Genomic DNA, 24,797 nt, shown 5'->3' on the forward strand with positions numbered 1-24,797 from the left:
CTTTCCATGGACCCACAGCCGCTGTATACAGTTGCCCATAGACAGCAATTAGAAGATGTAACTGTATGTGGTTATACATGGGGTGTTGTGTAAAGCACTCATGTGAACCTATATGCTGTGAATACAGATCTGTGGTGGGTTGGGTAGAATCATTTAGATTCCTCCTCAATACAGAGCACTGGGTGAGAACACGCATGCAATGACATGAAATGTACTTAGAATTTGGGATCTAATGCATAAACAAGGTAAATGGAAATATAAGTCTCCATCAATATCACTGAAAGAAACAAATTATTTCACACCTGGAAAAGGGAAAATATTTGGAGGTTGGATAAAAAAAATGATAATGCAAAATTAAAGGATTTAACAGAAAAGGAGGGAAAATATGCACGTTTCCAGAATTAAAACACAAGACAAATTTGATGCAGGCCGTAGACTGCAGCACTGATCATATATTCAGATGGTGGGAAATCTGCCGGCTGTCAGATTATCTCAAATGTGTGGTTGAGGGAGCTGGGTCACTGACTTATCTATGGCCAGCTTTACTTCATTTCTAGCTTGCAATTTCAAATGACAGACTTGTGTACCTGCTTATCAGAAGGCTTCCTTTTATGGGTATGCAGAATGGTTCTAGAACTATATCTCTCGTTCTGGCATGTGTGCTGAATGTAATGTGTGTAATGCAACTGCACTTTTCATACAGAGCTGCCCCCTGATGCACGGGTTTACATTTGTAAGTGTGTGTCAGGCTATACATTTTTATATGGGGGTGGGGTCTATATGCTTGGGTGTTGCTTTAAACTATTGTTTTTGTTCTTTAGTTGTACTTTATTGCTATCAGATTCCAGCCAAAACCAGGAGAGAAGTAATACATGCTGCTTTCAGATTCTGTTCAGCTAAGGGAGATCAGTAATTTGACATTTTGTTGTTTTTCTTCCCTTCTACACAGGAATGCCACCGGTGGGATAGCAGAGCCTGTGTAATGTGGGTAGAGTATGTTCTGGGGGTTCATGGAAGCCACCTGGCAGCAGTGCAGTTGTCGATTTGTTTCCATTTGAAAAGCAAACAGTCTGTGTTTGCAATGTGACCAGCAGTCATCCTCCACAATGACAGTGGAAGAGTTAAAGAAGGGCTTGACAAATACCAGGCGCCATGGTGACTAGAAGTTGTGTCCTGGCGCCTGGCCTTTTGTCAGCCATTTGGATGCGTCTTCCATTTGCCGACCACGCTATAGCCGAAAAATGGCTATGGCACAGTTGTCCAGTTCCCAGGGTGTGCTCTGTGTCCTCCTTCGGACGCGGCTGATCAAATCGAGGTAAAGGGTCAATCACAGTGGCTCTTTACCATGTGGTCAACTATGTCCATTCACAGCTGGTGACCACATTTAAACAAATACTGGTTAATGGCATTTTCTTTTCTCAGTCCTGTTACTAAGTGAGGAAAATAAAACCATTAACTATCTTGTGACAGAAAAAATTACTTGCAATTTTGTAACAAATGAAAGATTTTTTGTTTTCAAATTGTATTTATTTAGTAAAAAATAAAATGGTGATGATTACCTACCATTAAAAAATAAATAAATATATAAAAAAGTTTGAAAGGGATATGTTTTTCATGAGGGTACAGGGCTGCAGGATTGTGCAATTGTCATTCAAAGTTTGAATGCGCTGAAAGCTGAAATTTGGCCTGGGCAGGAAGGGGGTGAAAGTGCCCAATAAGGCAAGTGGTTAAAAACCTGGCTCCTAACTTATCTTTTTTTTTTTTTTTTTTTTTTTTTTTTTACTGGCTTCTCGATTCAAAGGAAATTTGAGAAAATCAAAAAAATCCTCCTCCACGCTATCAAAGAATCAAAGCCAATGGGCTGCTAATAGCCTATCATACCCTAATGCACAGAAACGGGTTGTGTTTTATGTTAGGTGCAATTTGAAGGGGATCGTGGTGTTGTGTAGGTTACCCAGAGCTGCACAATTCTGGCTAAAATGAGAATCACAATTTTTTTTTTTTTTTTTTTTGCTTGGTATAAAGATCACAATTGTCGCAGCGTAGCATCTTTTACATTATACAAAATGGCAAAATTTACAGTTTAGTATATTATTTTTAAAGTATATTTTTCCCCAAAAAATTGCGTTTTAAAAGACCGCTACGCAAATACATTGTAACATAAAATAGTCTAACAAAGCGCCATTTTATTCTCTAGGGTCTCTGCTAAAAAAAAAGTGTGCATATATGTATGTTTGGGGGTAGGGGTGCAACGGATCAAAAAACTCATGTATCGGAACGTTCCTCGGATCAGTGTCACAGATCGGATCATTATTCGGATCAGCAAATAATTGAACTGGCAAAAACCTGTGAAAATTCCACCATCATATAGTCCGCACTGTAATATCCACGTCCTCTCCCCCACTGTAATATTGGCTGAGTATGCCTGGGTATTGCAGAGTATCGCCGGCCGGGTATTGCAGGGTATGGCTGTGACTGCAATTGTCACAGAGCAGCGCTGTGGGCCCTACAGATCCAGCCCATAGCGCTGCTGCCATCCGATCTCTCCCCTCCACTGTACAGATCAGTACAGAGAGGAACTGGCATTGTGACACGTTCATGGTTTGTTTACAAGTGATCACTTTGTCATTTGACGGAGCGATCACATTGTAAACAGTCTGGGTGTATAAAGATGGCCGCGGCTCCGGAGCTAGGCTAAAGCCGCAGCCTTTCCTAAGGCCGAGGTAGCGGATAGCGGCATGTGCCAATCCTAACAGGGTGACCCGTTCGGATCACGGATCAGTGACGATCCGTTGCACCCATTTGGAGGGTTTAAGCAATTTTCTATATTAATATTATGGGGTGCAACGTATCGTCGCCGATCCGTGATCTGAACGGGTCGCCCTGTTCAGAGCGGTGCCCATCTTGGTGCACCCGCCGGCCGTTTACAATGTGATCGCTCCGTCAAATGATGGAGCGATCACTTGTAAACAAACCAGCATCATGATGACGGCGGTTCCTCTCTCCCCTCTGTGGACTGATCTGTACAGTGGAGGTGAGAGATCGGATGGCAGCAGCGCTGTGTGCTGGATCTGTAGTGCCCACAGCGCTGCTCTGCGATACCCAGCCATGCTCGGCTGTACCCGGCCAATATTACGGTGGTTGAATTTGAAAAAAGCTGTGACAATTCCATTATTATTTGCTCATCCGAGGAATGATCCGATCCATTTTTTTTTTATTTTTTTTTTTACATTCTATACAGCTTTATCATAATATTTTAATTTAGTTGCAAACCTTTGTCCTGTCAACCCCCTCTCTGGATGAACATCGCTCACCCTCTCCCCCTTCACAGACCCCAACCTAAAAAAAAAAATGTGGTCCTTCTTGATCTTCTTTTTAGGGGGACTCGTTGAAAAAATCCTGCTAAGTTTGAGGTATTCCATTTTAAGCAGCTAGAAACAGTTCAGGAGATCAGGAAGGTCTCCAATGTCCCGAAATAAAGCCCTTTGTCCTTTTTTATGATGCACTAGAATCTGAAAATGGAATCGCCATTTGCACATAATTTCTCTTTCTCTAAGCCCTTATACACACAGCCGGACATTCCGACAACAAAATCCTTCGTATTTTGTCCGAAACTGGTGTTGCATACACACGGTCGCAAAATCCGATCGTTCGTAACGTAATTTAGTTACGCCATGACTACGTTCAATAGTTCAATATATATTAAAAAAAAATCGCAATCAGCATTTGTTTGTGCAAAAGTTATAGCATCTACAAAATAGGGGATAGATTTATGGCATTTTTATTCATTTAATTTAATTTTATTTATTTTTTTACTAGTAATGGCGTCAATCAGCCAGTGTCCTGTAACTAGGCACAACAGGGAGATTCTGTGTTTACATCGGCATCTCCCCGCTCTTCAGCTCTGTGACACGATCGCGGTTATCCTCGCGGACATCGAGTCCACGGTCACAGAGCTCGTGGGCAATTCAAAGTAATGTACGGGTACCTTACCAAAGACAACCTCTGGTTATGACGCTGAGCACTCAACTTCTTTGGTCGGCCATGGCGAGGCCTGTTCTGAGTGGAACCTGTCCTGTTAAACCACTGTATGGTTTTGGCCACCGTGCTGCAGCCCAGTTTTGGGCTCTTGGCAATCTTATTGTAGCCTGGGCCACTTTTTGTAGAGCAAAATTTTTTTTTTTTTTTTCAGATCCTCAGAGTTCTTTACCATGAGGTCCCATGTTGATTGAACTTGTAGTGACCAGTATGAGAGGGTGAGAGCAAAAAACGCCAAATTTAAACACACCTGCTCCCCATTCACACCTGAGACCTTGTAACACTAACGAGTCACATGACCCCTGGGGGGGGCTAATTGGGCCCAATTTGCATATTTTCACTTAGGGGTGTACTCACTTTTGTTGCCAGCAGTTCAGACATTAAAGTGGGGTACCCCCTAAAAAAAATAAAAAAATAAAATAAAAGTCAGCTACAAATACTGCAGCTGCTGACTTTTAATAATCGGACACTTACCTGTCCCAGGGTCCAGCGATGCATGGGAACGAAGCCGCCCCCCCCCCCCTCGTTCGCCGTCATGCGTACTGTGGGCACCTACTGTGCTTCACAGCCGGGCACCTACTGTGCATGTGCGAGCGGCGCAGGGCGCCGTGATACGCCGTACAGTCACCTGGGACACGTGACAGGTCCCAGGTTAATGTGCGGCGTGAGGGGAAGTGATGTCACCAGCCCGAGCAAGGAAGAAGGCAGACTACGAGGGACTCCCTAGCAACAGGTATTTAGAGGTGAGTAAAAAAAAATTAAATTTTTTTTTTTTGCCACATTTTTTTTTAATTTTTATTTTTTTTTTTTTATTTTTTTTTTTAACGAGTTTTAAGCAACTTTTCATTTTTTGGTGGCATCACCACTTTAATGGTTGTGTGTTGAGGTATGTTGAGGGGACATCAAATTTACACTGTTATACAAGCTGTACGATCACTAATTTGTAGCAAAGTGTAATTTCTTCAGTGTTGTCACATGAAAAGATAGAATAAAATAGTTACAGAAATGTGAGGGTGTACTCACTTTTGTGTGATGCTGTATATGGGTTAACAAACACTTAAAAAAGTAAGATTTGCTCTCGGGGTGTGATAGTAATCTCCCTAAATTATCTGTACGCATACCAAGTCAGAACAGAAAATGAAAAGCCCTTTAAGCAATTTGAGTTTATTATGAAAGCATTTTGTATAATTGGGGAATTCTGATTATCTAACACTTTTGAAGTACACACTGGGCAAATATCCTGCACAAAAGAACAGGGAGAGAAGAAAAACAGGAAAAATATTGAAGAGGTATCTGAGAAACCATACTGAAGTAGTAAGCAGCGTGGCTGGCTGCCATGAAGCATTAAAAGGGATCATGCGGTTGGTTAAACACACCCATGTCCTGCACTTTGATATTGAAATCCTCACCTTGGTGCCAGTTTTGTTCCGGATTGTTGGTGGGGCGACTATATTTTAAACATATAAATATATAATTTTTTTTTTTTTTTTTTTTTTTTCTGAACGGCTGAATTTCTCAAATAACAGCATTTCTTATCGTTCAAAAGATTTATTTGTTTTAGAAATAATAAATATCACAGCATTTCTTAAACTCTGATCTGTCATGTACTGCCATGGTAATGTTTCCAGTGTGTAAGTTCTAGCAGAAAAGAACGACTTTCAGGGGAAAATATAGGAGTGCAATAGGCAGGCAATGTCACACGCATTGTTTACATATTCTCATTCTGGTACTCGAGGAGTAAGGGCCGGTTCACACAGCGAGCCGCGGCGAGGCGTCTCCGACTTGCCTCGCCGCGACTTGCGGGGAGCTCAGCGGCGACTTGCAGAGGACTTCTGCATAGAAGTCAATGCAAGTCGCCCCCGAAGTCGCCCCGAAGTAGTACAGGAACCTTTTTTCTGAGTCGCTCCTCTCAGAACGGTTCCATAGTACTGAATGGGGGCGACTTGCGGGAGCGAGGCGAGGCGAGCCGTGTCGCCTCGCCTCGCAGTGTGAACCGGCCCTAAGGAGAGCTGATGGTGAAACTGACAGAGCCTCTCTGGGTACACCACCAGTACTTTTCTATTCGTTACCGAGATGGTTTGAAAAAGGCTTTATTCAGCAAAAAGGGAAAGCGGGGGGGGAAGATGCCAACTTATATTTACAGCCTAGTAGTTTGTGTCATCTACTGCAGTCCACAAAACGGTGGACCCCCCCCCCCCCCAGGACTGCAACTTCTAAGAGCCCTTTTCCAATTCCTGGTATCTCAAAGCACTGATGTAACCAGGACCTCGCAGCTATATTCTAGGAACTTCTTGTTACATGTTCCAGGAGGCAGACTCCGTGTTCTAGACAGAATTCCAGGATGTAAAGGGAGATGGATTAATTTGCCCTCAGGGCTGTTTCACACCACAAACATTTTTATATAATCTCCGTTCCATGACATGTGCCTTTTTGGTGGATTCACATGCCTTGTGGAGTAAAAAGGGGGGAGATGTGCATTACTGTAGATTGCTATTGGCAAACCTCTCTAAGACCCCATTCACACCTGAGCGTTTTGTAGCTTGACGCCTGACTCTACAAAACGCTGGAGGGGAAAAAATCCATTATTCTCAATGGAGATGGTTGACATCTCCACTCCAAGTCGCCTGAAGCCCTACGCCTGAAGCTCATACAAGTTCCGGACCCTTTTTTTATCGTGCAAATCGGGCTGATTTGGGCGTTTTTTTTTCTTCTTTTAACATTGATGACCTTTTGCCCTGCACAAATTCGCGGCAAATTGCTGTAAAAACGCTGCGAATCGCTGTAAAAAACGCCGCAAAAAACTTAAACGCTACACTCAGGTGTGAATGCAGCCTAAAGGTGCCTTCATACTAATTTTTTTAAGGGCAATGCTGCCTTTTAAGCGCCCTATAGAAAGCTTGCTTTCAGCTGACATTTGAGTCGTGAGTGGCCAATGGCTATGGAAGAACCACCTGGTTTGATGAAATTGAATCTTAAAAAATTGATTTTGAGCAAGGTTGAAAATTTTAAAGTGGTTTTAAAGCCTAATCCTATATTTTTTTTATCTTAAGGCATTCCTTGCATTAGGAACATTCCCTGTTTTTAGGCCTCAGCCATGGTTGCTTAAATGCAATAGCCAGCAGTTCACATAAAAGGGTGAATTGATTTCTTCGTTTTACCCACGGACTGAAAAGAAGAAAATGGGGTGTGGTGGCTTTTACTGTGTTGGCAGATTATCACAAACTGCTGTGCTGTTTTGGGTAAGATATGCATGTGTGTAGTTCAACCATGTGTTTAACCTTTTGCCTAGACTAGCGTTTATTTTTAAAGGCATTGAATTGTAATAATAAGTACAATGCATACAACTGCCTTAAAGTGGAGGTCCACCCTAAAGTGGACCTTCCGCTCATTGGAACCCTCCCCCCCTCCTACGCCACAATTGGCACCTTTCAGGGAGGAGGGGGGTGCAGGTACCTGTACAGTACAGGTATCTGCACCCACTTCCGGCGTAGATTCTGCAGAATCTACGCCCCTTTCTGAAGGTCCCCCGCTGCCTGCTGGGAAACACACGGATCCCAGAGGCAGCGGGTCCATCCTTATTGCGCAGCGCGACTCACACATGCGTAGTAGGGAACCGGGAAGTGAAGCCGCAAGGCTCCACTTCCTGATTCCCATACCCAAGATGGCGGCGGCAGCACCCGAGAGACGATTGAGAGATCGGCTTTGAGTGCCGACATCGCGGGCGCGCTGGGCGGTAAGTGTCATTATTTTAAAAGTCAGCAGCTGCAGTATTTGTAGCTGCTGGCTTTAAAAAAAAAAAAACGGCGGACTCCCGCTTTAAAGCTGAACTCTGGGCACAATAACTGTATTTTTAAATATACTCTTCAATAGCCTCAAGAATATATAAACGCAAAGGCATTGTGCGCACCAATGCCTTTGCAAACCCAGATATTACCTAGTAAAGTTAGCAGTGACGTCACTGTGCTGTATATAACCTGAGCAGAGCTGTGGGAGGGACCCAGCAGGCTCCACCCACTACAGGGTGCCTGCAGGATACTACAGGAGAGGGCGGAGACGAGACCAGTCACCCTACACAAGAAGAGACCGCGGCAGTGACCGTTTATTACAAAAATCAGAGGTAAAGCTTCACACTGGATTACTGCACAGGTCTAAAAGAAATGCACACAGCACACAAAGATTTAAGGAAGAATATATTTGTAAGATGTTTTTATGCTGGAGTTCGGCTTTTAATGTGGCTATACACATCCTATTAAAGGGTGTATCCAGATAGTGTAGCTGTATACAGTACTGTATTCACAATCGAGATTATGCCAAAGTGACACTAAATACTAATGGCAGATCAGTCCCTATTGTGCAAGTTTTGTTGGTCCAAAATCTTCCCTGATGTCCCCAGTGTAGGTGTTGGGGATTTTCCGGGTAATGTCTGTGGGCCAAGCACAGTACAAGACCAGGGATGGCGACATTCCCATTTGAGTGTTGGGGGTATGGGAGTTCCTTCGGTTTCCTGATTTGTACTCTGAGGTTTCTAGTAACCTCCAGTTTTCGTAGTTAAATGAAAGTAATGTGGACACACAGGTCTTTATTAGAAATCAATTTTTCATGTTCCGCTGTAGTGCAAAGTAAATCCGAGCTGCTGAATAGTTTCCAGTTTGAGACGTGCTACAACTTGAGTTGTTTATCATGCTGTAGTCTAAACTACTATATATTTAGATTCTGCAAGTGACATGTCCTTTTCTGTTTGCAAAGAAGATTAGACAGTGTAAAAATGACAACTGTGGATATTTTTAAAGTTGTGTTCTACCCTTTCATCCCAAAATAGACCTTGCAGTGTAAACAGGAGTTAGTGGTCACTACTGGCTCAGTTGGGCTGAAGCCATAAAGAGCAAACCTTTCACTTTAGATCTCTATATAGGGGGCCTTTAATCGCCTTTACCTTCCCCTGAAATTCTGAAAGGCTGCTTTTCACACTCATCAGTTTTTTTTTTCTTCTAGTTTTTATTTTTTATTTTATTTTTTTGTCAAGCCTTTATTTGTGAAGGCCAACTATATCTGTAGTTAGTGATTGGGTTGTTTTTACAAGGTGATTGTTTACATTGTTTAAAATAGAAATTAAAGGCAAAACATTTTTGTATAGGATAGAAAAAAAAACTTTTTAGAAAGTGATCACATTCCCTCTGTAGCTGCAGCACACTGAGCTCTTGCCAGTGAATGGCTGCAGCAGGAGCCTGTTGGGATAAGTATCATTGGAGGGTACATGGCTAGAGAACTGCCTAGACCAGTGATGGCGAACCTTGGCACCCCAGATGTTTTGGAACTACATTTCCCATGATGCTCAACTACACTGCAGAGTGCATGAGAATCATGGGAAATGTAGTTCCAAAACATCTGGGGTGCCAAGGTTCTCCATCACTGGCCTAGACTGTGCTCTCATGTCTGGTCTGCTTTTAATAGGAAAGCACGTGTACATGGTACAGCAGGCACATTACAGGAATATGAAATGTTGGGATAGCAAATGCTTTAATATTCCAGCAAGTTAAATTGCCTGTTTTGCTTCTCTTGTGGGCTTGAATCCTCTAGAATTCCCAGTTATACTTGGTTGCAATCGCCGTTACTTAATCGCAAGGTAGTTTTGCTCTCCAGATGGTTTTTCCCTAATGTTTCCTGTACAAAGAAGAAATGGAGAATCAATATATGTTTACTGGCGTGAAGAGGGATTTGAACACTTTTCAAGTTTTTTTATTGCTGTCTGTGTCCTCATTAGAGATTCACCTTCTATTTTGTCCTGGTGGCAATTCATCGCCGAAAGTGAAAGCAGAAAAGGAAAATAACAAATTTTGGGTTGCCGCTTGAACAAGGATAGAGGGGAAATCTTCCACTAGAGACATTTAGTTCAGGTGATAACCAGGGATTCCATCACTTTGGAGGCATTTCTGCTAACTTCCTATTATGTTTATGGAACAGGAAGTGACCACAAATCTCTCCAATGAGACACAGATGGCAAAACTGCCAGGTGTTATAATCCTCCCTTGCGCTATCCAAAATGTAGTTTTTTTTTGTTTTTTTTGCCTTGACTTCTACTTTAATGCCATATCGGGGCCCTATGGTAAAGCAGAGGCACAGCTTTCTATGGCACAGCGTTTCTAATCAATATTTGGGACGTGGAAAAAGCTGACTTGATTCATCCCAGTACAGGATGACTTGCAAAGTATACAAGATTGGCTTTAAATAAACCCACTTTTTGGACTTCTACCTATAGGCAAGCCTAGAATAAGGCTTACCTATAGGTAATGGAAATATCTCCTAAACGTGCGCTGTTTAGGAGATATTTCACTTGTAGTATGCCGAAAATTCCAACGCCGCATGCGCGGGAAAGAAACTAAACTAAGTGCCGTTTCCTCCCTAGCCTGTGCTGTTAATCGCATGCGCGGGAGTGACGTCACGCGGCTCCGGCCAATCACAGAGCCTGAGTCCGCAGCCCAGAAGGAAGAGGGGGTCAGAAGATAGATGATAGAAGATATCACTGCATTCTTTTGCAAGTAAGTGGCACATAATGGGGTAGTATACAATGCATACTAGCCCATTATGCTTTTCATTTGCAGGCTTTGCATCAAGCAAGAGGAAGTTGAATCCATCAGGATTTACTCCCTCTTTAACCACTTTCAGACCGGACCAATTTGCTGGTCAAAGACCAGACCACTTTTTGCGAGTCGGCACTGCGTCGCTTTAACTGACAATTGCGTGGTCGTGCGACGTGGCTCCCAAACAAAATTAACGTCCTTTTTTTCCCACAAATAGAGCTTTCTTTTGGTGGTATTTGATCACCCCTGCGGTTTTTATTTTTTGCGCTATAAACAAAAATAGAGCGATAATTTTGAAAAAACGCATTATTTTTTACTTTTTGTAATAATAAATATCCCCCAAAAATATATAAAAAAATTTTTTTTTCCCTCAGTTTAGGTCGATACGTATTCTTCTACATATTTTTGGTAAAAAAAATCGCAATAAGCGATTATTGATTGGTTTGCGCAAAAGTTATAGCGTTTACAAAATAGGGATAGTTTTATAGCATTTTTATTAATAATTTTTTATTATTTTTTTTTTTTTTTTTACTAGTAATGGCGGCGATCTGCGATTTTTATTGTGACTGCGACATTGTGGGGGACCCATCGGACATTTTTGACACATTTTTGGGACCATTGTCATTTATACAGTAATCACTGCTATATAAATGCAGTGATTCCTGTGTAAATGACACTGGCAGTGAAAGGGTTAACCAGTGGGTGGCAGTGTAGGGGTTAAGTGTTCCTAGGGGTGTGTTACTAACTGTGGGGGGGTTGGGCTTTCATTTAGTGTACGCTGATCTCTGCTCCAATCACATGGAGCAGAGATCAGCGTCACTAGTTGCTAGGCAGAATGGAAAAATGTTGTTTATACAGCATTTCCTCCATTCGGCCGCTCCGTGAGACGATCGCGGGGATGCCCGCGGCGATCGAGTCCGCGGGTCCCGCGACCGGACTCACGGGGGTCCCGACCAGCGCGGGAGCGCGCCGCCAGCGGCGCGCTCCCGATGGCACGGCGGCAACGAATATTGGACGTACATGTACGCCAATATGCCTGCCCGTGCCATTCTGTCGACGTACATCGTCGTGCGCTGGTCGGGAAGTGGTTAAAAGGGGGGTGGGTTTGGTATTTTTTTTTTTTTTTTTTTTCTTTTTTTTTTTGTTTTGTTACCAGTAGTTTGTTTCCATGGCTTCCTTTTTCGGAAGTTAATATTTTGTTTTCTCTCCGTTTTTAGAATCAAGATCTTGGCGTGCAGTAGGCACAAACTGAAGCAACATGGATTGGCTGTGACAAAAGGCCTTGTGGGCTGGCAGCTAGGATGACTTCCTGCAGAGCTGGCCTCCACAGGGATCCACTGAAACTCTACTTACCTTGTCAGCACATCAAGCGGTAAGTGTGTGTTTACTTTTTTTTTTTTTTTTTTTTTTTTTTTTTTTTTATCAAAAATAAATAAAAGTGGGCACAATGCTTGTGCTGCAGCATGGTGGGCCTAGAGGGAGGAGTATTCCATGGCTGTGGTACTGCATGGTGGACCTGAAGCAAGGGGATGCAATGAATGAATGTGCTGGAATAGTGTGTGTGTGTGTGTGTGTGTGTGTGTGTGTGTGTGCCTATCTATCTACCTATCTATCTACCTATCTATCTATCTACCTATCTATCTACCTACCTATCTACCTACCTATCTACCTATCTATCTACCTATCTAAATAATATTGCTCATAAGTTAACATAACCTGGCAGAATTTGATTTCTTGCCAATTTTTCTGAGAATATGAATAACGCAAAAGCATTTATTTCACTCATGGTAAGTGTTTGGCTGAAGCCATTTATTATCAGTCAACTATGTTTACTCTTTTTTAAATAGTAATCACAACAGAAACTACCCAAATGACCCTGGTGATTTTGGCCTGATAACATGCACACAAGTTGACACAAAGGGGTTTAAATGGCTATTAAAGGTATCCATCCTCACCTGTGATCTGCTTGCTTGTAATTGGTGTGCGTGTATAAAAGGTCAATGAGATCTTTCATCCAGTGCTACCCTGACGTTTCTGGATTCTGAGTCCTGGGGAAAGCAAAATAATTGTCAAAGGATCTGCGGGAAAAGGTAGTAGAGCTGTATACAACAGGAAAGGGATATGCAAAGATATCCACGGAATTGAGAATGCCAATCAGCAGTGTTCAAACTTTAATCAAGAAGTGGAAATTGAGGGGTTCTGTTGAAACCAAAGCACGGTCAGGTAGACCAACTAAAATTTCAGCCACAACTGCCAGGAAAATAGTTTGGGATGTAAAGAAAAACCCACAAATAACTTCAGGTGAAATGCAGGACTTTCTGAAAGTGTTGTGGCTGTTTCAAGATGCACAATAAGGGGGCACTTGAAGAAAGATGGGCTGCATGGTTGAGTCACCAGAAGAAAGCCATTACTATGCAAATGCCACAAAGTATCCCACTTGCAATATGCCAAACAGCACAGAGACCAGCCTCAAACCTTCTGGCACAAAGTAATTTGGAGTGATGAGACCAAAATTTAGCCTTTTGGCCACAACCATAAACACTATATTTGGAGAGGAGTCGACAAAGCCCGTTAGGAAAGGTACACCATTACTACTGTGAAACACTGAGATGGATCTTGGATGTATTAGATGTGAGCTACAAAGGCACAGGAAATTTGGTCAAAATTGATGACCAGATGAATGCAGTAATTATCCAATACTGGAGGAACATTTGCGTTCATCAGCCAGGAAGCTGTGCATGGGACGTACTTGGACGTTACAACATGACAATGATCCAAAACACAAGGCCAAGTCGACCTGTCATTGGTTATAGCAGAATAAAGTGAAGGTTATGGAGTTGACCATCTCAGTCTCCTGAACTCAATATCATTGAACCAGATCTCAAAGGTGCAGTTCACGCAAGACAGCCAAAGAATTTACAGTAACTGGAGGCTTTTTGCCAAGAGGAATGGGCAGCTTTACCGTCCGAGAAGATAAAGAACCTCATCCACAAAAGACTTCAAGCTGTCATTGGTGTTAAAGGGGGCAATAAACGGTATAAGAACTGGGGTATGTAAACTTTTGATCAGGGTAATTTGGGTAGTTTCTGTTGTGATTATGATTTAAGAAGAGTAAACACAGTTGATTCATGATAAATGGCTTCAGCCAAACGCTAACCATGAGTGAAAAATGTTTTTGTGTTTATCGTTCATATTCTCTGAAAAATTGCCAAGAAATCATAAATTCTTTTTTGAGCGCAACTGTACATAACCCCAATTTTCAGCTTTCGGTGCTCTCACACTTTGAATGACAATTACTCAGTCATGCAACACTGTACCCAAATTAATTTTTTGTCCTTTTCCACCCCCCCCCCCCCCCCCCACAAATATAGAGCTTTCTTTTGGTGGTATTTGATCACCTCTGGGGTTTTTATTTTTTGCGCTATAAATGAAAAAAGACAATTTTTTTTTAAATTTATTTTTTTATTTTTTTTACTGTTTAGGAGGTTTAGAGCTAGAATTATTGCTCTCGCTCGAATGTTCACAGTGATGCCTCGTGTGATTAAAAAAAAAAAAATCTCGGCTTCCCCATTCTTTTCAAATGCAGAGGCCGGGCGTGACATCATAACATCGTGTCCGGCCTCCGAACGATCATAGAGGCTCTGGAGACTATCTGGACCACTAGAAATCTCTATGGTCAGCATCCGGGACCTGCGGGTCCCTTCTCTGGTTCGCCGATGGCAGCAGCGAACCCGGAGAAGCATCGGGGAGGGGACATCCTCTCTCGCTGCCTGTGAGAACGATTGTTCTTATGTTGTAGGGAATCGCTGGCTGAAAAAGAACATATTTGAATGATGTCTAACTGCAGGCATCATGCGCATATCACCGCTCAAAGTCAAGGACGTCATATGACGTATGGCGGGTGGGAATTGGTTAAGGCTCGCAAGTTGACTTGTCAAGGAACTTTCGTCCTAAATGGTACTCGTGGGGCATATTCTGTCCATTCTTGAGTCTGGTGTTGACCAACATTTGGCCCTCTGTTCCATTAAAGCCCCATACACACTATCAGATTATCTGCTGAGTTTTTCCTTCAGATTTACCAAAACCATGTAGTACAAGGGCCTGCCTGATTGCATACACATTGAAACTCCTAAGGTTTGTCCTCCTATTATATGGTTTTGGTAAATCTGAAGGAAAAACTCAGCAGATAATCTGATAGTGTGTATGGGGCTTTAGAGACCAATCTCGGCCTTGTTGGTTCTTTTTCTGTAATTGGCCTCTCGCTATCTGGTTAAGGCCTTTGTTCAGCGGGTAACTTCTGTTTCTCCTCCCTGTTGCTATCTTGTGGCTCCTTCGGATCTCCGGCTGGCTCTCTCATCTCTTCAGAAGCTGAAAACATTATTAGGAATAGTCCCTTGTTTAACCTTGTGTGTAAGTCAGCCTTTCTTGTGGCTATCACTTCTGTGAGAGTCTGTAAGAGAGGCTTTGTGCACTATAAGGCCCACTCAATGTTGCAGAAGGACAAAGGTGTCTTGAGGTCTAAAGCCTCTTTCTTCCCAGAGGTGGCTTCTGCCTTCCAGATTTCCATCTTATCCAGGCTATTCGTGATATTAACATGTCATGCTCAAAACATTCTTGGGAAATGTTCTCTTCGTTGTTTGCACCATGAGTTACCTCTCGGCTACTGACACCTTTTTTGAAAATCAGATTCCCTCTTCTTTTTTTCTTCCTGAAGGTTCCCACAAGGCTTTGCCTGTCTCTCGCTCCACCATTGCTAGGTGGAATCAGACGCGTGATCATTAGAGCCTGTAGTCTGAAGGATAGTGCAAACACTCTACCAGATCTGTTAGTGCTTTATGGGCTTTTTAGCATCGGGCATCGGTTTCCCAAAATTGCAAGACTGCCATCTGGGCACCTGTTCACACACTTTATCTTTACGAGGTGGATATTCAAGCCACCTCTGATGCCAGTTTCAGGTGTAAGGTTCTACAAGCTGCTTAGTCTGTCAAGCTGTTCTTGACCTGTTCTGTGGGACTGTAGGTGGTGGTTGCTGTGCTGCCCACCCTGTTATACTGATTTTGGATATCCCAGTCATAATGATTAAAAAGAAGCCTGTGTACTGTACAATGAGGAAAATGTGTACTGAAAACAGGGCCCTCCCTGTTCTTGTCTCCCTGCTGCTTGCTAAAAAAAAAAAAAAAACTGAGGCTAGTCCCTGCAGTGTTTTTTTTTTTTTATTTTTTCCTTTGTCCAATCCTCTGAAGATGGCTACATATATTCTAGTTGTAGAGATTTTAAAGCCTGTGTCCTGTTGCTGTATTAATCCTGTGTTTTTGTTTGTTTATTATTATTATTATATCTTCTGTTGGGTAAATATTTGTCTTTCCTATTGCTGATATTTGCCCTTAGGCTCGGTTCACACAGGGGCGGCACGACTTGCAGCGCGACTCAGACACGACTTGCAAAACGACTTCTGTATAGAAGTCAATGCAAGTCGCCTGAAGTCGCCCCAAAAATAGTACAGGAACCTTTTTTCTAAGTCGGAGCGACTTGAGTCGCTCCTATTAGAATAGTTCCATAGTACAGAACGGAGCGCGACTTGTCAGGCGACTAAGTCGCCTGGACAAGTCGCCCCTGTGTGGACCGAGCCTAAATTCCAATATCTGTGTTAGAGAGAGCCAAATTGAATATTTCTGCCCCCTTTAAAAAAAATAAAAAATCCAGTGGCATAAGTGTCCTCTGCTACTCTTCAAGTTACTCCCTTGGCACCATAGCAGCTCATCTGCCCCCCACACTAGTGTCCTCTGTCTGCTGGGGGTTAAGGAAGAAAAACACAGTGTCTATGTTGCATTCCCCTACCTTTTTTATAATGGATCATCAGCAGAGTGGAGAGTGTGAGGCAGCACAGTACTGAACTGAGGGGGGAGGTGAGCTGCCAGGGTTAACTTCGACCCTTTGTCTAATACTCTGCTGCCTCATGCTCTTCATGCTCTGCAGTAAAGATGAGAAGAGGTCTCCTCAGTGGAGGCACTCCAGGCGCTGCCATTTCGTGGATTAAAATATAGGTGAGATCTGACCCCCTCAATGATTACAACAGGAAAGATATCGAGAACGAATTTGTCCCCAAACACTCCATTGCGAATAAATCAAGAGCTCCCACATTTGGATTCTATTCAAGATCCAGGGGCATGGACTCAATTTTGGGATGGAAAAAAAAAACTAACACAAGTGATACCTGAGGGAAAAATTATTTTGCCAAAATAAGACAATGTTGGAATATACCTGGGAGCTATACTTTTAGATGCATACAGTTGGTCCATGCCTTATCAGCCCAATTCCCTGAGGAGATTCCACAATTAATAGAAACAGGACTAGGGCAAATGGTAAGAAAAAGAGTAAAAAAGTCCATTTTAATTTTATATAGCTATTTATTAAGGACTGAAGTGTCAGACATAAGCAAATATACAGTGCCTTACGAAAGTATTCGGCCCCCTTGAACTTTTCAACCTTTTGCCACATTTCAGGCTTCAAACATAAAGATATAAAATAAATTTTTTTTGTGAAGAATCACCAACAAGTGGGACACGTCCCGTTTACTTTCAGTGCAGCAAACTCACTCCAGAAGTTCAGCGAGGATCTCTGAATGATCCAATGTTGTCCTAAATGACTGATGGTGATAAATAGAATCCACCTGTGTGTAATCAAGTCTCTGTATAAATGCACCTGCTCTGTGATAGTCTCAGGGTTCTGTTGAAAGTGAAGAGAGCATCATGAAGACCAAGGAACACACCAGGCAGGTCCGGAATACTGTTGTGGAGAAGTTTTAAACCCGGATTTGGATACAAAAAGATTTCCCAAGCTTTAAAGCTCCCAAGGAGCACTGTGCAAGCGATCATTTTAAAATGGAAGGAGTATCAGACCCCTGCAAATCTACCAAGACCTGGCCGTCCCTCTAAACTTTCAGCTCAGACAAGGAGAAGGCTGATCAGAGATGCAGCCAAGAGGCCCATGATCACTCTGGATGAACTGCAGAGAACTACAGCTGAGGTGGGAGAGTCTGTCCATAGGACAACAATCAGTCGTACACTGCACAAATCTGGCCTTTATGGAAGAGTGGCAAGAATAAAGCCATTTCTCAAAGATATCCATAAAAAGTCTCATCTAAAGTTTGCCACAAGCCACCTGGGAGACACACCAAACATGTGGAAGAAGGTGCTCTGGTCAGATGAAACCAAAATCAAACTTTTTGCCCACAATGCAAAACGATATGTTTGGCGTAAAAGCAACACAGCTCATCACCCTCAACACACCATCCCCACTGTCAAACGTGGTGGCAGCATCATGGTTTGGGCCTGCTTTTCTTCAGCAGGGACAGGGAAGATGGTTAAAATTGAGGGGAAGATGGATGCAGCCAAATACAGGACCATTCTGGATGAAAACCTGTTGGAGTCTGCAAAAGACTTGAAACTGGGACGGAGATTTATCTTCCAACAAGACAATGATCCCAAACATACAGCAAATTTTACAAAGGAATGGTTCACAAATAAACGTATCCAGGTGTTAGACTGGCCAAGTCAAAGTCCAGACCTGAATCCAATCGAGAATCTGTGGAAAGAGCTGAAAACTGCTGTTCACAAACGCTCTCCATCCAACCTCACTGAGCTCGAGCTGTTTTGCAAGGAAGAATGGGCAAGAATTTCAGTCTCTCGATGTGCAAAACTGATAGAGACATACCCCAAGCGACTTGCAGCTGTAATCGCAGCAAAAGGTGGCTCTACAAAGTATTAACGCAAGGGGGCCGAATAATTTTCCACGCCCCACTTTTCATTTTTTTTATTTGTTAAAAAAAGTTTCAAAAATCCAATAGATTTCGTTCCACTTCACAATTGTGTCCCACTTGTTGGTGATTCTTCACAAAAAATATTTTATATCTTTATGTTTGAAGTAGAGGTCGACCGATATATCGGCCGATATTTGCCGTTTTTTAATTAATCGGCATCGGCCGATTGTGCTGATAAAAAGCCGATTTAGAACTACAGCGGGACTTTGAAATTACTTCTGTATAGAAGTCAGTGTGAGTCATCATAGAAACATCTTTCCTCCTCTCTGGGCAGGCTGCCAAGAAAAGAACAAAATGATACAATGTTTACACTTGAATGAATGAAGTCATCTCTGTGTTTAGAAGTTCTCAGTTTAACCATTTAAAGACTAAATCTTTTCTGACACTTGTTGCTTACAAGTAAAAATCCTGTATTTTCTGCCAGAAAATCACTTAGACCCCCCAAAAATGATATATATTTTTTTAGCAGAGATCCTAGGGAATAAAATAGCGGTTGTTGCAATATTTTATGTCACACGGCATTTGCACAGAGGTCTTTCAAATGCATTTTTTTGGGAAAAAAATACACTATTTAAAAAATAAAAATAAAATAAAAACAGTAAAGTTAGCCCGTTTTTTTTTTTTTTTTTTTGTCCAAAAGTTTTGACTACCTGTTTTTATTTAATACATAGGTTTTTTTTTTTTTTTTATCTAAATCATACATACAAGTAAACTGATTGGAGGTTTGTTTTGTTTAATAAATGTTTAAATGTAAGAAATTTTCTGTATCACTTATGAAGACTGCTTTCACACTGGAGCGGGCAGGCGTTGATGGTAAAACGCAAGTTTTAGCGGCTCTTTACCATCATTTTAGCGGTGCTATTTAGCTGCTAGTGGGGCACATATAACCCAGCTAGCGGCCAAGGAAGAGGTTAAATGCGCCCATGAAGCACTGCTGCCAAATCGCATTGCATGTGCTTCGGCAGTGGTGCCCATTCATATCAATGGGCAGGAGTGGTGGAGAAGCTGTATACACCACTCCAAACGTGCTGCTTGCATCGCCTCAGTGTGAAAGCACTCTGTCTTTCACACAGACTGCAGGGGAGCCATTTTGCAGGCACTTTACAGGCGCTATTTTTAGCCCAAAGCGCCTGAAAAACGCCCCAGTGGGAAAGGTGTGTTAGATCAAGGGGGATTAAAAAAAATAATAATAATATATAAAAAAAGGAAAAAAATAAAGAAATAAAATAAAATCGGCCCAAAAAAATCGGCATCATATATCGGCTATCGGCTGCCATGATTTCTAAATATCGGCATCGGCCAGAGAAAAACCCATATCGGTCGACCTCTAGTTTGAAGCCTGAAATGTGGCAAAAGGTTGAAAAGTTCAAGGGGGCCAAATACTTTCGCAAAGGCACTGTATATGAATGTTGGACAAGGGATGTCCTGAAAATAGAAGAGAACTGGGAGGATATATGGACATCTCCACTAGAAATACTATTATCACTCCGAGATAAATTAATACAATTTAAGACAACACATAGCAGTTATTATACACCATACAAACTATATAAAATATCCCCAATGAATGCTTTAAACTGTTGGAGATGTGCAGGTATCCCAGGAAACATTTTATTCATATGTTCTGGTCTTGTCTGAAGATGGTGGTATTTTGGAGGGAGGCCCTGAGAATAATTACTATATCACTCTCGCTGGATCAAGAAGCAGAGATATGCCTATTAGGACAAGTAGGACATAATATCGCCCCTATAGGAAGGAGAATAGAGGTGGGCCTGCTGCTCTTCTATGCAAGAAAGACAATAGTGTTGAACTGGAGGAAGGTGGAAGCCCCATCGTTTACACTTTGGGAAAAATGTAGTAAATAGCAATCTTCCACTGTATAGGGAGATATATTGTAATGGAGCATATGGAGAGAAATATGAGAGAGTATGGGCAAGCTGGATAGAAAACCCTATAACGGCATCAGGATAGGAGGGCATGGAGGTGGGGCAAACCAGACGAGCTGAATAAAGGGGGTAAGAGAGAAATTAATGTATATGTTTCTATGTATAAATTTTGTAACAACTGATGAAATGATTTTGAATGAAGTTTATGGAAGCTCCTGAGAGAGCAGATGTATATATGTATATATATATGTATATATATGTATAGATATAGATAGATATATAGATATAGAAGAGCTATGGAAGTTGAGGGGAAGGACCAGCATAAACTGGAAAGTTTTCACGATTGACCAATCGGCTGCCCACGGTGGATGGGTAGATCGTGATCAACTGGTTGACTTACCCCTGGAATAGAGCATATTTTGTTTTTATGGTCTTCTGCTCTGGTGTCACTGTGTTTTGTGTGTTTATTTTGTCCTAATCTGGATGGGGCAGAAAGTTGGGGGGCGGGGGTTTAACAGATAATTGGTAATAACTTGACAAATGGTTATGACTCTTCCCCACACTTTTTAAAGAGTTGCCCAGAGTTGGGCTCTTAGCTTTATGTATCTGGTTCTATCACAAATCTTGTTTTAAATGATTATTCCATTATTTCTCACCTCTCACTCATTTCCCTTGCAGGGCTTCTGGAATGCCTTTAAAGCCATATCACAAGCTACAGAAAAAAGAAGCAGCTGTTCTAGACTTAAGGTCAAATAAAGGCATGCATCTGGACAACCAAAGCTCAGCTAAGGAAGAACAGTGTAATGGAGCATCCAAGAAATGTTTACCCTCTAATGATAATCAAAGCCGCAAACCTCTGGGGACAATATCTCAGAACACCATGTGCAATACCGCTGCGGTGAGCCCATCTAACGACTTTGAGATGCGTTCAAAGAACGTTCCAAATGAAATTCACCAAGGTGATGACGGGGAGTGCCACTTGGATAGCTGTGTACTTATAAAGCCTGGCAATACCAAGGAAAAGATTGCCTTCTTTGCATCACATCACTGCAGTAACAGGAATAACTCAATGAAGATAAAAAGCACTGGGGACATGAATGGAAGAGCTGCTAAACGTCGAAAGAAATCTGACCTAAAACGCGGAAAGAATCACTTGGAGAAAGTGCACGAGGTGCATAAAATGTGCCTCTTACCGGAGTCTTTCCCGAGTGGAGTTGAAAACTGCTCTATTAATTTTGTCACTGATGATGGAATTCTTCCCTCTCGCCCTCTTTCTGTAATAGAAATGGTATCTTTTCTAGAGGAAAGGGCAAGTGTGTTACTTTCAGACTGTGCAAAACCTTTCAATAACACGCATCCTTCAAAATGTGTTGGACCTTCAAAATGTGGCCACCCGAGTGTTTCCGTGATGGCGCTTGAAGCCAATGAAGCTGCTTCTGATAAAGAACATTCTGAGAAGTCAGAAATTGAATCTGTATGTGTCTTGGAAATGGTTGCTAAACTGGAGTCTGAGTGTTTGAAGCACCAGAATGAGCGGGAGTCTGGTGGACTTTCAAGAAGCAACAGCTTAAGGAGGCATGTTGGACGAATGTTGCTTGCCAGTGGCATGCAACAAGATGCTAGCCATCCATCCAAGCCTTCCACTGCTCTTGACCCTGATCAAGAACTTGCTGCTTCTGCTATGGAGAACAATATCCTGCAAAATAAGGAAGACCTTTGTTCTGTGAAATCATGGGAAAACCATCCTTCAGCTAAGCCCCAAGATCTGGGAACTTTGCCACCTGTAGAAGACTGTTTTGTGGCCAGTGTAGGCTTGGAGCTTGTCAAGGAGACTTATTTAAAATTAGGATGCAAGGGTGATATTGCCGTAACTGTGGATCCTTGTAAATTTTCTATTTCTGTCTGTATAAAAGCTGTTGAATGTGTCCCTAATTCATTTGAGAGTCCGACTCTCAATGACCAAGTGTCTCATAAAAAAGTGGAGGCTTCTTCTGACTCCACCTCTCTTAAGGCTGCCAGTGTATTGATGAACACAAGGTCACAACAGAAAGGAGGGCACATACAGGATAAAGCTTTAACTGGGGACACTTCTCCAGGGAAAATATTTTTTCCAAATGATCAAAAAGGTTCAAAACGTGCACATGGACACAGTCCAGAAGTGAAGTCTGGGGCAGAAAACCTGGAGAAAGGGTCTTTTGACAATACTCTGTGTTTGCAGAATAGCTCGATGATTGCACAATACTCAGTCACTATATCTTCACTTGGAAACGTAACTCAGGTACTTGACTCCTGCTCTGTAAAGAGACAGGTGTCACATGATTTCCTCGAGACCAGATTCAAAATTCAACAGCTGTTGGAGCCTCAGCAGTACATGGCATTTTTGCCCCACCACATCCTGGTGAAGGTCTTTCGTTATCTTCCTACACGAACCCTGGCAGCCCTAAAATGTACCTCTTGCTACTTTAAATTTATCATTGAACATTACGACATTCGACCATGTGACTCGCTGTGGGTTCGGGATCCTCGCTACAAAGATGACCCTTGCAAACAGTGCAAGAAAAAGTACGCAAAAGGTGATGTGTCTCTCTGCCTTTGGCACCCCAAACCTTACTGCCAAGCCTTGCCATATGGCCCTGGTTTTTGGATGTGCTGCCACATGTCTCAAAAAGATAGTCGGGGCTGTAAGGTGGGGCTTCATGACAATCGTTGGGTGCCTGCTTTCCACAGCCTTAACCGAACAGTTTGCAAGAAGTCGGAGTCAGAATTTGAAGAGGATTAAAATGGTATTGGTCTTGTTGAGGAGGACCTTCATACCCCATGCTGTTTACATTGTACATATTCATGGGGATATGAAACTGCACATACTTTGACACAAGAGCCTTTACTTTGCTTTTTTTTTTTTTTTTTTTTTTTATTTCTTTAACTGGATAGTTGGCCCTTTTATGTAAATAACGAATAGGTGTACATAAAAAGATCTATTGCTAACTGACACAACCTAATCTTTAAAAATGCAGATCTGGAAGTTTTGTGGCTACAGGTGGGTGTGTTGTGCGAGTGTGCGTATTTGTTTTTCCTTAAGTGTCTTGTTAAGTCTCTCTCTATCCTGTGTGTGTGTGTGTGTGTGTGGGGGGTTTTTGTTTTTTTTTGTTTTTTTTAAATATACAGGGCTTGAAGCATTTAAAGCATTTATTATATGGTTTAACTGGACGGCAGCATAATCTGATTGGCACAAGTGTCTGGAATACTGTGACAAGTGAATATATGAGGTGATTCATTGTGTAGTGGCTGACTGTAAAAGGAGGAATTTGTCTTTAATTCAATAAAAATGTGCATCCTGAATCTCACTGATTGTATGGATTTGACATTTTGTCAACTTTTTGTGTTCAGGTGTTTTTTATTTTTTTTCTTTGCTTTGCACTTTTTTTTATATTTGTACCAAACACAAATCATTGTATTTGTAGGGTGTGCGGGTTCATTTCCTTCTCTGGATTGTATTCAGCAATATAGATGTACACTTATGGAAACATTAAAGCAGTTTTAAAGGCAGAATTGTGAAAACGTCAATACATATGCAACTTGAAGTAATTGAGAAACTCGTCTCTGTATTTAGGATCCAAAATTACCACAACCTAAAACCATTATAATTAAAAGGATACATGCACATTTAGGATGTTTGAGATTATATATATATATATGTGTGTGTGTATGTATGTGTCCTTGAAACAGGTTTATGGATGACAAAATCTTTCAGTGTTTTTTGTTGTGTGTGAGTGTCAGCCGTCCAGGACTCCCTCCGGATTGGCTGAGAGACAGCAGCGAGCGTCATTGGCTCCCACTGCTGTCAACCAAAGTCAGTTAGCCAATCGGGAGAGGGAGGGGACAGGGCCAAGCTGCAGCTCCATGTCTGAATTGACACAAGGAGCTGTAGCTCGGCTTTGAAAAAAAAATACAGAATTTTATAATTAGAAAATTTAAGTAATTTTTCACCTTCACTGATGAGGCGTTAATATGCAGCACTGACAAGCAGTACTGATGAGCACTTGTGGGCATCACTAATGGGCTCCGTTGAGCATCGCTGATGGGACTGCACTGATGATCATTGCACTGATTATCAGTGCAGATCCCCCGTCAGGAAAGTCACTCATCGGTTCTCTACACGTGCTGTCAGCGCATGTAGAGGAATGCTGAAAAGGGCACTTCCTATTTGCACTGTGATTGGACACAGCTGATCACATGGTAAAAAGCCTAAGTCATAGGTTCTTTACTGTGATCAGAGATGCAGTGCATCCGAGCGACACCCCGCACCACTAATCGACACGCACGAGTGGCATGTTCTGAAGGATGTCCTATGACGCCCAGTCAGAATGGGAAGGTCACAGCCCTGCCGTCATTTTGCTATAGGCTGGGCAGGATGTGGTTAAGTATTTTGACAGCTGGCAACTAGATAAGATATTCTTTATGGCCAGCTTTAGTTTT

General features: G+C 42.2%; 1 protein-coding gene across 4 annotated transcripts in view; it reads left to right on the forward strand.

The window, feature by feature from the left end:
* FBXO34 (F-box protein 34) overlaps window positions 1-23,665 on the forward strand; it is a 68,902-nt gene extending 45,237 nt beyond the window's left edge. For all 4 annotated transcript variants that reach the window (XM_077464413.1, XM_077464415.1, XM_077464412.1 and 1 more), the window contains 2 exons: window positions 11,834-11,988; window positions 21,000-23,665. In XM_077464413.1, coding sequence (XP_077320539.1) covers window positions 11,918-11,988; window positions 21,000-23,100 — 2,172 coding nt within the window. In that variant the 5' untranslated portion in view covers window positions 11,834-11,917 and the 3' untranslated portion in view covers window positions 23,101-23,665. The remainder of the gene's footprint in view (window positions 1-11,833; window positions 11,989-20,999) is intronic.
* The last annotated feature ends 1,132 nt before the right edge of the window (window positions 23,666-24,797 follow it).

This window comes from Lithobates pipiens, unplaced genomic scaffold (assembly GCF_037356315.1).
Source record: "Lithobates pipiens isolate NorthernLeopardFrog02 unplaced genomic scaffold, aLitPip1_a1.2 Scaffold_30, whole genome shotgun sequence".
NCBI classification, from domain to species: Eukaryota; Metazoa; Chordata; class Amphibia; order Anura; family Ranidae; genus Lithobates; species Lithobates pipiens.